Here is a 15,187-nt window from a genome sequence, read left to right as displayed (position 1 = left end):
CTATGCTTGATCAGGTTACTGATCACTGTTAAGAACTGTACTATCTCTGGGTGGTGGTGGTGCATGCTTTTAATCCCAGTACTTGGGAGGAAGAGGCAGACAGATTTCTGAGTTTAAGGTCAGCCTGATCTACAAAGAAAGTTCCAGGCAGCCATGGGCTACACAGAGAAATCCTGTCTCAAAAACAAAACAAAACAAAACAAAAAAATCAATCAAACAAACAAAAATGAACTGTACTATCTGATTTGCTATGTATGAACTAACCAATTATTTTTCTAATGAAAGATACTATTTTTATAGATTTTTGCATATTAATATTCCTGATTCATATAGATTGCAATCCTTTGGGCTATCTATAACATTTAAAACTTGCCTTAAAAATTGGTGCTTTATATACTATGCTTTTATTTTAGAAGAAACTCTGTGACTTCTCCCCCTCAAGAAGTTGTTCCTATCCTATAGCAAATGTCAGTGATCCTACACAGTCAACTTAAAGGCTATGACAGGAAGTTACTATGACATTTAAAACTGTGTAGTATTTCAAGTAGTTTTGTGTATAAGTAACATAGCAGTAACTCAGCTTTCTTTATCATATCATGGGAATTATATATTCTTTGGCCATCACACAAAAGTTACTTCATGAAGAGAAAATACTTTAATCTTAAGTGTTAGTGATTCCAAAATTCTTAGAAGTAAAAATTCATGTTAAATACTTAAGCTTTTTATTTATTTGGTCATTGAATATTTATTGTCACACCCCCTCTTTTATGTTCCTGTGCTAAGAACTGAAGGTAGATTTCTTAGTACATAGTTATTTTCCATGTCAAGAACTTAGAGACCACTTGAAGTAGTATATGTTAATTTATAACAATAATTGTAAGAGAGAAATAGTCAACGTGGTAGCCTGTGAGAGGAAATATACTAAATATATATTTTGACATTTTTATTGAATATTTTATTTATATTTCAAATGTTATCCCCTCTCCTGCCCCCAGAAACCCCAACCCTATCCCTCTTCCCCCTGCTTCTATGAGCATGTTCCACCACCCATTCCCGCTTCACTGCCCTTGAATTCCCCTACACTGGGGCATAGAGCCTTCACAGGACCAAGGGCCTCTCCTCCTATTGATGCCTGACAAGGTTATCCTCTGCTACATATGCGGCGAGAGCCATGGATCCCTCAATAATGCCAATAACATAAAGGCCTGGTTCTTAATATCCCATGCTAGTGAACAAATGTCCTTCATGGTGTGCACAAAGCTTGCATATGTCTACAATAGTTAAGGTCCTAGAGTTGAAAGAAGTGGACACATACCACCATCCCTAATTGGAAGGTATCTCCAATTGATAACCATTTGAAAATGAAAGTTTAGGGTTTTTTTTTTCTTAATAGTTTCTGTGGTGATTTCAATAAGAATGGCCCCTATAGGCATATACATTTGAGTGCTTAGCCACCAGAGAATGCGGCCCTTTGAAAGGACCACACAGTAGCTTTGTTGAAGGAATTGTGTCACTGTGGGGGTAAGCTTTGAGATTTCAAAAGTCCAAGCCAAGTTCAGTATCTTTCTCTCTGCTTGCAGATCAGAATGTAGCTCTCAAGAACCCCTCCAGTACCATGTTAGCCACCCTGTTTTCCACCATAATGATAATGTACTAAGCCACTGAAACTGTAAATAAGCTTTATCTTTTAAGAGTCATAGTGGTCAAGGATTTTTCTTCACAACAATAGAACTGTGACTAAGGCACAGTTCCTTGTTGGTAACAAGGAACTGGGTATTGCTGTGACAGGCCTGACCATATTGTTTGCTGAGGGAATATGGAAAAATTGGGACTTTAGCCTAGAATAGTGGTTAGATGATTAAAGTGGGGCTTAATGGGACATCCTTGTAGGAGCACCGAAGACAATGTTAAATGTGATTTGGACCATGTACATGGTAGGAGAAAACTTAAGATGTTTTAGAGAGGAAGAAAATTAGTCAGTAGCCAATTGTTCTCATGACATTTGGCAAAGAAAGTGTCTGCTTTCTGTCTTTGTCCCTCAAATTCTGCCTTAGACTAAACTGAAGAGTTGTGGATTAATGGCATTGGTAGAGAAGATTTCAAGCCAGCCTAATATTGACTATGTCATGTGGTAATTGTCAATCATTCTTATTTAGATCTGTGAGAAAGGGAACAAGATAGAGAAATACAAAATGTAGAGGTTGAAAAGACAAGGAATGATGAGAAGTCTAATGGAACTATGTGTGGTACTCAAGGAGACAAAATGTTTAAAGGAAAAAGAAATTAAAGAAAAGCTTAAGAAATGAAGGACACTATCAACAACAGAAGCTGATACAAATATACACAAGTGGATCAAGTTCCAACCATGTCAAAGAGAACTTGGCCGGATTCTCAGAAGATACTTTGGACTTTGAACTTTTCAGCAATCTTTGGAATTCTAAAATTGGACTAAATGCATGTTTTCATTACTATATGACTAATAGCCTGTGAGAGGTAGAGAACAGAATGCAATGGTTTAAGTAAGAATGACCCCCCCCCCAAATCTATCTTATATTTGAATGCTTAGTCACCATAAAGTGTTACTATTTGAAAGGTTTAGAAGGATTAGGAAATTTGGCCTTATGGAAGGACTGTGTCACTGGAGATGGGCTTGGAGATTTCAAACCCCATGTCAACCCCAGTGTCTTTCTCTCTGCCCATGTATCAGGATACGCTCAACAACTTCTCTACCACCATGCCTGACATGCCTGTCACCATGCTCCCTGCCATAATGATAATGGGTTAAACCTTGAAACCATGAGCCAACCCCAATTAAATGATCAAGAGATTAAGAGTTGCTGTAGTCATGGAGTCTCTTCAAAGAAAAAAAAAAAAACAATGACTAAGACATTTTTTATGTTCTCCAAAGAAATACAGGGTTTAGATTGCTGTCAGTAGGCCAGGTATATCTTAACCTGACCAATTTCATATTTAAATGTCAATGGTACTTTGTCATCTTAAGTAAAATGTAAATGCCTCTTACATAGTTTAGAATGGTGAGTTCAGCATATTGATGCATAAGTTGCAGAAATTTATAGATGGTGTCATTTGCCTCTAGCTGAAGTTCATTAGTATTAAATTTATACTTAGCTAGGCATTTATCATAGGAACGATTTATTACAAATGGCACCACACATAACTGAGTCCTTATGTCACTTTTAAGGATCTAACATTTAACACTGCTAAGAAGGCAGGGCAGCCACTTTCTCCCTACCTATTCAACATTGTACTTGAAGTCATAGCCAGAGCAATTCGACAACAAAAGGAGATCAGTGGGATACAAATTGGAAAGGAAGAAGTCAAAAATATCAATATTTGCTGATGATATAATAGTATATATAAGTGACCCTAAAATTTCCACCAGAGAACTCCTAAACCTGATAAACAGCTTCAGTGCAGTAGCTGGATATAAAGTTAACTCAAATAAATTAATGGCCTTTCTCTAAACAAAGGATAAAACGGTCTGAGAAAGAAATTAGGGAAACAACACCCTTCACAATAGTCACAAATAATATAAAATACCTTGGTGTGACACTAACTAAGGAAGTGAAAGATTTGTATGATAAGAACTTCAAGTCTCTGAAGAAAGAAATTAAAGAAGATCTCAGAAGATGGAAAGATCTCCCGTGCTCATGGATTGGCAGGATTAATATAGTCAAAATGGCTATCCTGCCAAAAGCAATCTACAGATTCAATGCAATTCCCATTAAAATTGCAACTCAATTCTTCACTGAGTTAGAAAAAGCAATTTGCAAATTCATCTGGAATAATAAAAAAACCTAGGATAGCAAAAACTATTCTCAGTAATAAAAGAACCGCTGGGGGAATCACCATGCCTGACCTCAAGCTATACTACAGAGCAATTGTGATTAAAACTGGTACTGGTACAGCGAAATACAGGTAGATCAATGGAATAGAATTGAAGACCCAGAAATGAATCCACACAGCTATGGTCACTTGATCTATGACAAGGGAGCTAAAACCATCTTGACAAGGGAGCTAAAACCATCCAGTGGAAAAAAGACAGCATTTTCAACAAATGGTGCTGGCACAACTGGCAGTTATCCTGGAGAAAAATGCAAATTGATCCATTCTTATATCCTTGTACAAAGCTCAAGTTTAAGTAGATCAAAGAACTCCACATAAAACCAGAGACACTGAAATTTATAGAGGAGAAAGTGGAGAAAAGCCTCAAAGATATGGGCACTGGGGAAAAATTCCTAAACAGAACAGCAATGGCTTGTGCTGTCAGATCAAGAATTGACAAATGGGAACTCAAGAAGTTGCAAAGCTTTTGTAAGGAAAAGACACTGTCAATAAGACAAAAAGGCCACCAACAGATTGGGAAAGGATTTTTACCAATCCTAAATCTAATAGAGGATTAATATCCAATAGATACGAAGAGCTCAAGAATAGACTCCAGAAATTCAAATAATCCCATTACAAAATAGGGTACAGAGGTAAACAAAGAATTCTCAAGTGAGGAAGACTGAAAGGCTGAGAAGCACCTGAAAAAATGTTCAACATCCTTAATCATCAGGGAAATGCAAATCAAAACAACTCTGAAATTCCACCTCACACCAGTCAGAATGGCTAAGATCAAAAATTCAGGTGACAGCAGATGCTGGCGAGGATGTGGAGAAAGAGGATCACTCCTTCATTGCTGATGGGATTGCAAGCTTGTACAACCACTCTGGAAATCAATATGGCGGTTCCTCAGAAAATTGGACATAGTACTACTGGTAGATCCAGCAATACCTCTCCTGGGTATATACCCTGAAGATGTTCCAACTTGTAATAAGGACACATGCTCCACTATGTTCATAGCAGCCTTAATTATAATAGCCAGAAGCTGGAAAGAATCCAGTTGTCCCTCAACAGAGGATTGGATACAGAAAATGTGGTACATTTACACAATGGAGTACTACTCAGCTATTAAAAACAATGAATTTATGAAATTCTTGGGCAAATGGATATATCTGGAGGATATCATCCTCAGTGAGGTAACCCAATCACAAAAGTAGTCACTTGATATGCACTCACTGATATGTGAATATTAGCCCAGAAACTTAGAATACCCAAGATACAATTTTCAAAACAGAAGAAAATCAAGAAGAATGAAGACCAAAGTGTGCATACTTCATTCCCCCTTAGAATAGGGAACAATACACCCATGGAAGAAGTTACAGAGACAAAGTTTGGAGCTAAGCCGAAAGAATGGACCCGCCAGAGACTACCCCACCCGGGTATCCATCCCATAATCAGCCACCAAGCCCAGACACTATTGCATATACCAGCAAGATTTTTCTGAAAGGACCCTGATATAGCTGTCTTGAGTAAGGCTATACCAGTGCCTGGCAAATACAGAAGTAGATGCTCACAGTCATCTCTAGGATGGAACACAGGGCTCCCAATGGAGGAGCTAGAGAAAGTACCCAAGCAGCTGAATGGGTCTGCAACCCTATAGGTGGAACAACAATATGAACTAACCAGTAACCCCAGAGCTTCTGTCTCTAGCTGCATATGTAGCCGAAGATGGCCTAGTCAGCCATCATTGGGAACAGAGGCCCCTTGGTCTTGCAAACTTTATATGCCCCAGTACAGGGGAATGCCAGGGCCAAGAAATGGGAGTGGGTGGGTAGGGGAGTAGGGAGGGGGTAGGGTATAGGGAACTTTTTGGATATCATTTGAAATGTAAATAAAGAAAATATCTAATTAAAAAAAGAATAAAAAAAAAGAAGAAGACTTGAGAGCAGCACTAAGCACATTGGTATATTTACAAACTGGGTATACAGAACCCCTTCCCCCACAAAAGGTTGATAAGAATCTGGTGCTTGGGGTTTGCTGTGGTTGCTGCAGGGTTTTGTTTGCTCCTTTGTTTGTTGTTTGTTTTTTATGCATTCAATACAAACAGGGAAATAGATACATACCATTATCAAAGTATCTGACAGTTGAATTTCTGGATACACTGGGATCAAAATTCGCCATTAAAGGAGCTATATACTGTGTAGCTGTGAGCATTCGATGTACAACTTCTCCAGTATATATGAAACCTACAATGAGGAAAAACATGAAATGTGTTAAGACTGCCAGATCAAATTATAGCCAAAACAGCTACAATTCAATTATAGTCATACTTTATAGATAAATTAAGATAATGGACACACTTAGTGTCTGTTTGTCAATACTTTTTCTAAATAAAGTAAAAATTCTTATATCATTTGCTAGTATCTAGCAGAACTGCTTATCAGCAATCTATGATATATGTACTTTAACTGTGTACAGAGTGACTATTGCCTCAAAGAGACAGGTTTCTAAAAGTTTAACACAGAGTTAAAGACAATAAAATCTTCCATTTTTCTATTTAATCTAATTAATTAGTATGAGTACTCTATCTACATGTACACCTGCATGCCAGAAGAAGGCATCAGATCACATTGTAGATAGTTATTCCCATGTAGTTGCTGGAAACTGAACTTAGGACCTCTGACAGAGCAGTCAGTGCTCTTAACCACTGAGCCATCTCTTCAATCCCTTATTGTCCCATATTAACACTAGCCTGACTTGCAAGCACTTTTATAGGCGAATTTCTTTCCATTACATTTATTTGTGGATTAGTTTGTTGTTGCTGTGGCTGTTGATGCTGCTGCTGGTGTTGGCAGTAAGGAGATCAACCTCAGCATCTCCTACATGAGGCAGGCAATTACTCTCCTCCTGAGCTACACCTTCAATATTAAATTTTTCCTAAAATGCAATTCCGGCATTAAAAAGAGCCCAGATTCTAAGTGGCAGGGGATAGATCTACTCTCTTGTTTGTTAGTTTTCTTAGAACAAACTGAAAAGGATCTAAATTAATACATGATTCAAATGTCTCAGCTTGTAAGAGTCTTTGTAATCCTACGGTCATATCAAGAATATACAGTCTACATATCTGTGGATAAGATGGTACAATATTGACAACCTAAAAATGTCCCTTCTGTGTGAGGTCTCAGCACCAGCCTATTTCAGCAGGTACTTAGTGAGAAGCATTTATTCTATGGGACTTGAGCTTTGAACTAATTTTCAGAAGTTCTTGTTTTACAACCCTTCCACGTTTTCAATTATTCACTTCGGGTTTCTTTCCTTTGTGAAATACCCATGCCAAATTGTTAATCTTACACTGGCTTTTGATCACCAATGTTTTTATCTGCCTAAGAGAAAATTCACTTCAAGAAATACTTATTTTAATATTAATCTATAGAGACACAATCAAGAATGAACATAAACATAAACCTGCACATACAATATTATAAAATAAAATTCAGAAAAAGAGATTTGTGGTGAGGCATTTGGAATGTTCAGATAGTTATTGCATCACTAGAGACTCTTTTAGATCATTTTTATTTTAACAAGGAAAAGAAACAACATATTTTGAAAAAAAAATCTGTATATTTAAGCCTAAAAAGTGTCAAATATTTTATCTCATTTATGGTCTGAATAAAAATGTTATCAGCATATTTTGAGTCTTGTGATTTCAAGTTGTAAATTGTGATTTCTATGAAAGGCATTGCAAAAGTAAACCTGTAGTTATTAATATATTTAATAAAGTTATATTATTAAAACCATAAATGCTTACTTTCTATTAGAAGAGACTGTGCTGATATGATTTTTTAAATCATATTTCACTCCAGATTGTCAGTGGTAACCTCCTATGTACTTCCTCATAATTATAAACACACAAAAAAATAGCCATTTTGAAGACCCTGTAATTAATTTTTCTTGCCTTTCTTTTCTTGATCCACTTATAATTTAATCACTAAAATACACACACACACACACACACACACACACACACACACACACACACACACAAACCTTTTACAGATGAAACCTTGAATGTAAATGTTTTAATTAGACCATGAAGGAGCCCTTTAAGAAAGCATGAGCTCTTGGTAGTTTCTTTCTGTCTCCACATTGTCTGTCTGTGTGGTAATAGACTGCTTAACTGAGAGCAGAGTGATGAAAGAAAATGTTAAGTAAGCACTGGAGCCATTTTCCAGACCCACTGTGTGCAAAAAGCAGAAGCAATTACTAGAAACTAAATCAGAGCATGCAACATTTCAGATACTTCATTCATGTTCCTGTAACTGGTTTTTTGTTTTTGTTTGTTTGTTTGTTTGTTTGCTTGCTTGCTTGCTTGCTTGTTCTATTTTGTTTGTTGATGAGAGATAGCACACATTGGAAATGTGTTTATGAGGTACCCAGTAACATTTGGATTTATGAATGTACTTATAGCAATCAGATTGAAGGCATTGTATTGTTCATTGCTGTCAAACCTTATTATCTGTTTGTAGTCTCTGACTATGCACTGTTTATGTTTATGTTTATGTTTACTGTTTGAGCTCACTCAGCTGGGTGATTTAACTGTGGTACAGTAGGAGATCACCAGCCACTTTACCCTTTTCATGTCTGTCTCTAGTAACTGCTATGAGACGCATCATCTTCCAGATCAACTGTTTTGGATTATACATATGTAATGATTTCTAGTCATAATTTAAACACACAAGGTATATGCACATGTGCCTACATAGTTCCAGAGGGATTTGTCACTTCCTTTGACCAGAATATTTCCTAGACATACAAGTCCCATATCTCAATGAAGAAGATTCAAATAATTCCCCAAGAAATAAGTGAACACATAGAACAACTTGTTTACCATATGAAGTAGAGTTATAATCCCCCCTCACACAATAACTATAATGCAAATGAAAAACAAAGGCAGGCAAGATGGCACAAAGAGTAAAGGTCCCTCAAGACTGGTGACCTGACTTCCATCTTTGGAAGCCCAAGGTCACACACACACACACACACACACACACACACACGCACATCATAAATGAACAAATAAACAGATGTGGTATAAATAGATAACACTTACAAAATGAATGATAATGCCACTATGACAGGCTGTGTATTGCTCCCACCACACTGAATGGGACTATGCTTACTACTATCAACATTAAGATTAACTCTGGAACTAAAGGGAGAAATGAATTTACAGGTGAATGATTTTTTTCTAATCCAAAGCATAGTATTTAATTTTTTAGACTCTACTGAAAACTGATTTCTATTAGTTTTAAATGAACAAGTTAGTTGTAAATGAACAAGAATCAGAACAAGTGTTTTTAGCAAAAGGCTCTACATAGCTGTCTACCTCATGGATCTTAAAAAAATATTTCAACTGGGATTTGGAATGAAAAGAAATATAAGCTTGCTGAATGCAGAGTATACTACTAAGTCAGTGCTGGATATGCACTAGTTATACAAGTTACCACAGCCAGCCTTCTGAAAATACTCATAGTTATACAGACTATAGCTTTAGGTCTTTATCACTGTAACTTGATGTCAAAGAGACAAGTTACTATTACATTGTTAATTTTTCCCACTTAATGCTAATTTAAGCAACATCTTTCCTTGCTTTCTTCAAAATACGTAGTAGCTATTTAGGAGGACAGTATTAGATTCCTTAATTCATTACAAAATTTGATCAAAATTTTCAGTCACTCATGTGCTCATAAGAATTGCTATCTACAGGTGTCCCAGGATCTGAAAAATATCCTCACTACAAGAATGAAATAAGAGAAACAAGCATATTTTTCACTTTGAATTGGCCTTCCCCTTAGCTTTAACCAGTAGTAAACCTCATCTCAAGTCCTCAAGTTGAATCATATTCTATTCTTGCTTAAAGGCTTTTCTGAATATGGTCTCTAGTTGTGTGAATAATCTGATTTCAAATATGTAAACATTACCCATTAATTAAGAGAATTGTTCTCGATAAGCCTATTGTTGTTGTTGTTATTATGGTGATGATGATGATGATGATTTTATTCATTTATTTACAGTCCAGCCATTGCCCTCTTTCCTGGCTCCCCCTCCCACAGTTCCTCACCCCACTCCTCATCCCCCTTGCCTCCTGTGATGATAGTTCTAACCCCCCAGGCCTCCTACTCCCCTGGGGCCTCAAGTCTCTAAAGGATTAGGCACATCACATCTTCTACTGAGGCCAGAACAGGTAGTCCTTTGCTATATATGTGCCAGAGGTGGGGAGTGGGGAGGTGGGGCTCCGACAAGCCCATATGCTGCCTGGTTGGTGGCTCAGAGTCTGGGAGCTCCCTGGGGTCTGAGCTAGTTGAGGCTGCCTGTCTTCCTATTGGATCACCCTCCCCTTTAACTTCTTCAATCCTTTTAATAAATGTCATATGAACTATGGAGCTGGTCTGGCCTAGTTGCCTTGAGCGGCTTATATCATAGGGTTTTCAGGTTAGAGCTCACGGATCCTCAGGCACAACCTGCCATCAAGTTCCTGAGCGACCAGTGCACTACCTCAGTCAGTGTGGCATTCAGGCCACATTGTGCTTCTCTGTATGTTCTCTCAATGGTCAAGGAAGTATGGAAAGTTAATAGGACAATTGGTCTTAGACATGAATCTTGTGTACCCTGTAAAGTTTGCAAACTTCACTATATCCTGGCAACTACAACTGTATTGATCCTGGGAACTGTTGCTATCCACTGATTAAGGTATAACGAGTTCCAATTGCTCTCAAAAAAAAAAAAAAAAAAAAAAAAAGAAAAGACAAGAAAAAGAAAAAGAAAAAAAGGCTATTGCATCAGTTGTGCTGTGACGCCCTCCAATCAGCCTGATTTAATTTCTCATAGCCATACCAGGTGATGTTGACTTAGTAAGAAACTTTAGATGCTTACAATGAACAAATCCCATTCAATCACTATGTATTGTTTTCCCACTTTTCAAAAGGTGTATGTTTTGCCAGCATGTGTATATGTATCTATGTACCACTTATGTGCAGTGCCTGTAAAGGCTAGAAGAGGGTGTCAGATCCACTGGCACTGAAGTTACAGAGGTTGTGAGCTACCACATGGGTGCTGAGAATTGAATTTGTTTCCTCTAAAAGATCACGCAGCCAGGGCTCTTACTTTAGAGTCATCTCCCTAGTTTCTTATTATGTAGTTATTAACCACTTTTACATTTTATAAATGAAGTGATTAATTAATATACATAGGCCACCAATAATTACATTATGTTAAAACCTTACTTCAGCTCTGTAATAACTGGGAAGTACTATTTTCATCTATTAACTGTAGTATTTAATAATGTTTTATTTACCAAAGCTCACATAGTTGTCTTGTTATTTCAAATTCCATGAGCTCTAGTGCTGTGTAGAAATGATGTATATCTAAATAGCATCAAGTTCTGCAGAGGGCAGAGAGTTAAAAGGCATTCCTGTTTACTTCTCTTGAGGTCATTTTAAGACTACCACTCTGCAGGAACATTGGCAGTTCCATAAGCAAGTTTAAAATGTCATTAAATGGGAGTTGACAGACTCCACACTCTCATGCAGTGAATTTAAGCCTAAACAAGCAGTTAGAGGAGGAAAAATCCTTTCTCTCTGCAAATTCCACCACCTGTGCTTTAGAGCTCAATTCCAGCCTTTTTAATTGAGCCTCTGGATCCTCTACCTTTTAACTTGATAGTTTCATAAGCAAGTTTGATTCTTCTACAGCATTCACAAAAGGATGCTGAATTTGGTGATAAGAGCACCCAATTGGAGACTCTGTTTCATGGCAAACTCAAACTATTTCATTGTCGTGTGACTAAATGACTTAGCCTTCCTGTGCTTTTCTTCCTTGATCTGTGAAATGGAAGACGGATGGTGTTAGTTTATAAGAATACTTTGCCCATTCTTAGAATTGGGAACAAAACGCCCATGGAAGGAGTTACAATGTTTGGAGCTGAGATGAAAGGATGAACCATCTAGAGACTGCCATACCCAGGGCTCCATCCCATAATCAGCCTCCAAATGCCTACACCATTGCATACACTAGCAAGATTTTGCTGAAAGGACCCTGATATAGCTGTCTCTTGTGAGACTATGCCTGGGCCTAGCAAACACAGAAGTGGATGCTCACAGTCAGCTATTGGATGGAACACAGGGCCCCCAATGGAGGAGCTAGAGAAAGTACCCAAGGAGCTAAAAGGATCTGCAACCCTATAGGTGGAACAACAATATGAACTAATCATAACCCCCGGAGCTCGTGTCTTTAGCTGCATATGTATCAGAAGATGGCCTAGTCGGCCATCAGTGGAAAGAGAGGCCCATTGGTCGTGTAAACTTTATATGCCTCAGTACAGGGGAACGCCAGGGCCAAGAAGTGGGAGTGGGTGGGTGGGTGGGTAGGGACTTTTGGGATAGCATTGGAAATGTAAATGAAATAAATACCTAATTTAAAAATGTGGAAAAATAAATAAATAAAAAGAAAAAGAAAAGAAAAGAAAAGAAAAGAAAAGAAAAGAAAAGAAAAGAAAAGAAAAGAAAAGAAAAGAAAAAAGAAAAGCAATGAATATGACTTTAATTTGTAAAAACGTTAGATGTAGGGATGTAATGCAACGGCAGAGAAGCTAATTAGTGTGGGTAAGTCTCTACTATTTGCCTGTAGAGTGGGCACAAGCAACAACTTTCTCCCCCCACCCCTGAGTGCACTCGACTGCACACGTGCGTTTGTGTACATACACACACAGAGTGGGAGGGAGGGACAGAAAGCACATGGCAAGGTGGCAGGGAACTGAGAGAAGGAGAAAGCGTGGGGGGAGAGGAGAGTGAGAGAGGCAGAGTGCAAGGAAGAATGAGAGAGATGCCAAAGCCAACCAATTACTTAAATTTCATCTAATATATATTAATTGACTGTAAACTGAGATATTTATATGACTTTAAATTTTTGGCTCAGGCCTATGTGTATAACATATGTATATACGGATCAATCAATTTTGAGATATGGTAAACATGAGTTTAGTCTCAAAGCAATGGATAATGATGTTCTTTGATGTCCATAGTTCATGTAATACTTCTTTCCATTCTGATGCAATAAGTATCTTGTAAAAATATCAACTTCCTGTTGGCTACAAAGGGTGTTGCCTTTAACTGGAAGTGTCATTGATAAAGGAAGCATGAGGAGACTATTGCCAATTAGACATTCTAGAAACCTATGATATGCAAAGACTACATAAAATATCCTACTTTAGCATTTATTCATTATTCTCACTAAGTCCTTAGGCAAGGTTGGAGTCAATCCATATGTCTGCAAGGTAGCAAACAGTTGTAGTTAAACACTGCCTTTCGAGCAGAGATCACAATGGCATCTATGTATCCGGTGTCATTCTTATTAAGGCCTCTGTATCTGTGATCTCTACCCACTAATAAAGAGATCTGAAATTTATAAATCAGAATTAGAAGAATGAATTTCTCGTTCAGAATTCTCAGTAAACTCATGCATGGTATGCTCCTGTTCTGGTCATGAGGAGCCACACTGAGTAAGGGGGTATTCGTAGTGATTTTGTGAATCAGGCAATGCTCATAGTTGAAAAGTTGCTTGAAATAAACTACAAAGGCTGAGCAAATTGTGCTTACATTGTTTCTTTTTGTTTTATAACTCAGTAGACTTCCATGTGCTACAAACTACTGCCTTTAAGACAGGTGCTTATTTGTTGTTCCCTTACAACTTCAAATAAAAGCGTGCAGGACAGCAATGGTTAATTTGGAACTTAAAAGTTGTGACTGGTTATCAGGAAATGTGGCTGTTTGCTAAGGACAAGTGCATCCTGATGGATTTCAGATGAATGGCTTCTAGTAGGCAGGCACTGTGGTGCATTGGGAAAATGTAGGTTTGGACACGAAACATAGACAGTTAATAAGCATATTCTAAAATTCAAATGGGACTGCTAATGACAGGATCCTCAAAAAGAACCAATAATAATATCCAATCAGCTGTCAAGCTAAAGCATAGTAAGGAAATATTATACATTAAAATATATCCATGAGATTGCCTCTAACATCCTATAATATTGTCAATCACCAAATATGTCATGTTAAATTCCCAACAGCTGTCAAAGTAAAATATATCAAATACATTTCATAAGTTAAAAAAAAAAAACACATCTGTTAAAACTCATAGAGTCCTTCCCTGAATTGGCTTAAGACCCTACTGGGTATTACCAACTTCTAAAATCTACTTCCTCGGTGAGAGAGAAAAGGTCCCAGCTAGCAACTAAGCTGTATACCATAAACTATGTTCATGAAATTGGCATTATCAGAATTATGGGAGAATATAAAGTAGATCATCCCAATATCAGAAGGATGAGCAGGAGTTGAAGTAGATAAATGAGGAGATGAAGACTGACAAAGTCACGATAACATCATCTGCTATCATTTTGAACTAATAGTAAAATTGGCAGCCTCAGGCTTCCTTTTTGCTTGCTGTTTACCAAATAAAGTTGTGGTTTTGCTGAATTAAGAGCAATCTTTGTTTTATTTTTTAGTCTGTCAAGACTAAAAAGATTACCAATGTCTTCAAATACACCGACAATAAGTAAATGAAAGGAAAAAATAAACAAGTAATTCAGACAATGGCAAAGTAATCATACAAAACACTAAGAGCACCAAAAGAAGTGGAGATCAACAAAATGTCTGACAGAGACATCAAAATAATAACCCTACCATTGAGATACAAAAGAGCAATCATGACTCGTGTATATCACGAAAATAATAGAGAAATTAAATGACACGTTAGACTGAGCAAACTTTAAGATTGCTCATTTAACATTGCAATATTAGGGAACAAGAAGACTAAAAGAACGAAGGAAGAGCTAAGGCCCAATAGGGTCATCAAGTAAATGCATACTCCCATAGAGGAGCAGGAAAGGATCAGAGAAGGGAAGAAATGAAAACTGAAAATGGTGATGAAAATATTAATAGTAAAATATCAAATTTGAAGACTGAACATTGATATTCACAAAGCCTAAACAACAAATAGGAACTCTAGGAAATGTTCATCAGGCTATGAGCAGAAACATCACAAGATACAAACATGGTGAAATGCTTTCAGGAAGACACAGCTATTCAGGACACTATACTCAAGAAAGATGATATTCGCCAGCCGGAGGACAGAGACCTGCCCTGCAGAGAGCGCCATCTTGGCTCCGGGACTCCCCGAACTTAGTCTACAGGTTAGAGTGAGGACCACAGAGGCAGACAGCTTCTGGGACAGGCGGGAGCCACAGAGCCGCTGAGGCAGCACCCTTTTGGGGCCGCAGACATCC

The 15,187-nt window shown here is 37.6% G+C and overlaps 1 protein-coding gene across 4 annotated transcripts in view; it reads right to left on the bottom strand.

The window, feature by feature from the left end:
- Plxdc2 (plexin domain containing 2) overlaps nt 1–15,187 on the bottom strand; it is a 375,390-nt gene that overhangs the window by 117,110 nt on the left and 243,093 nt on the right. For all 4 annotated transcript variants that reach the window (XM_029470939.1, XM_029470933.1, XM_021154114.1 and 1 more), the window contains one exon: nt 5,970–6,092. In XM_029470939.1, coding sequence (XP_029326799.1) covers nt 5,970–6,092 — 123 coding nt within the window. The remainder of the gene's footprint in view (nt 1–5,969; nt 6,093–15,187) is intronic.

The sequence above is a fragment of the Mus caroli genome, chromosome 2 (genome assembly GCF_900094665.2).
Source record: "Mus caroli chromosome 2, CAROLI_EIJ_v1.1, whole genome shotgun sequence".
Lineage (NCBI taxonomy): Eukaryota > Metazoa > Chordata > Mammalia > Rodentia > Muridae > Mus > Mus caroli.
Note: the sequence above shows the minus strand (reverse complement) of the source record. Positions and strands in the feature narration are given on the sequence as shown.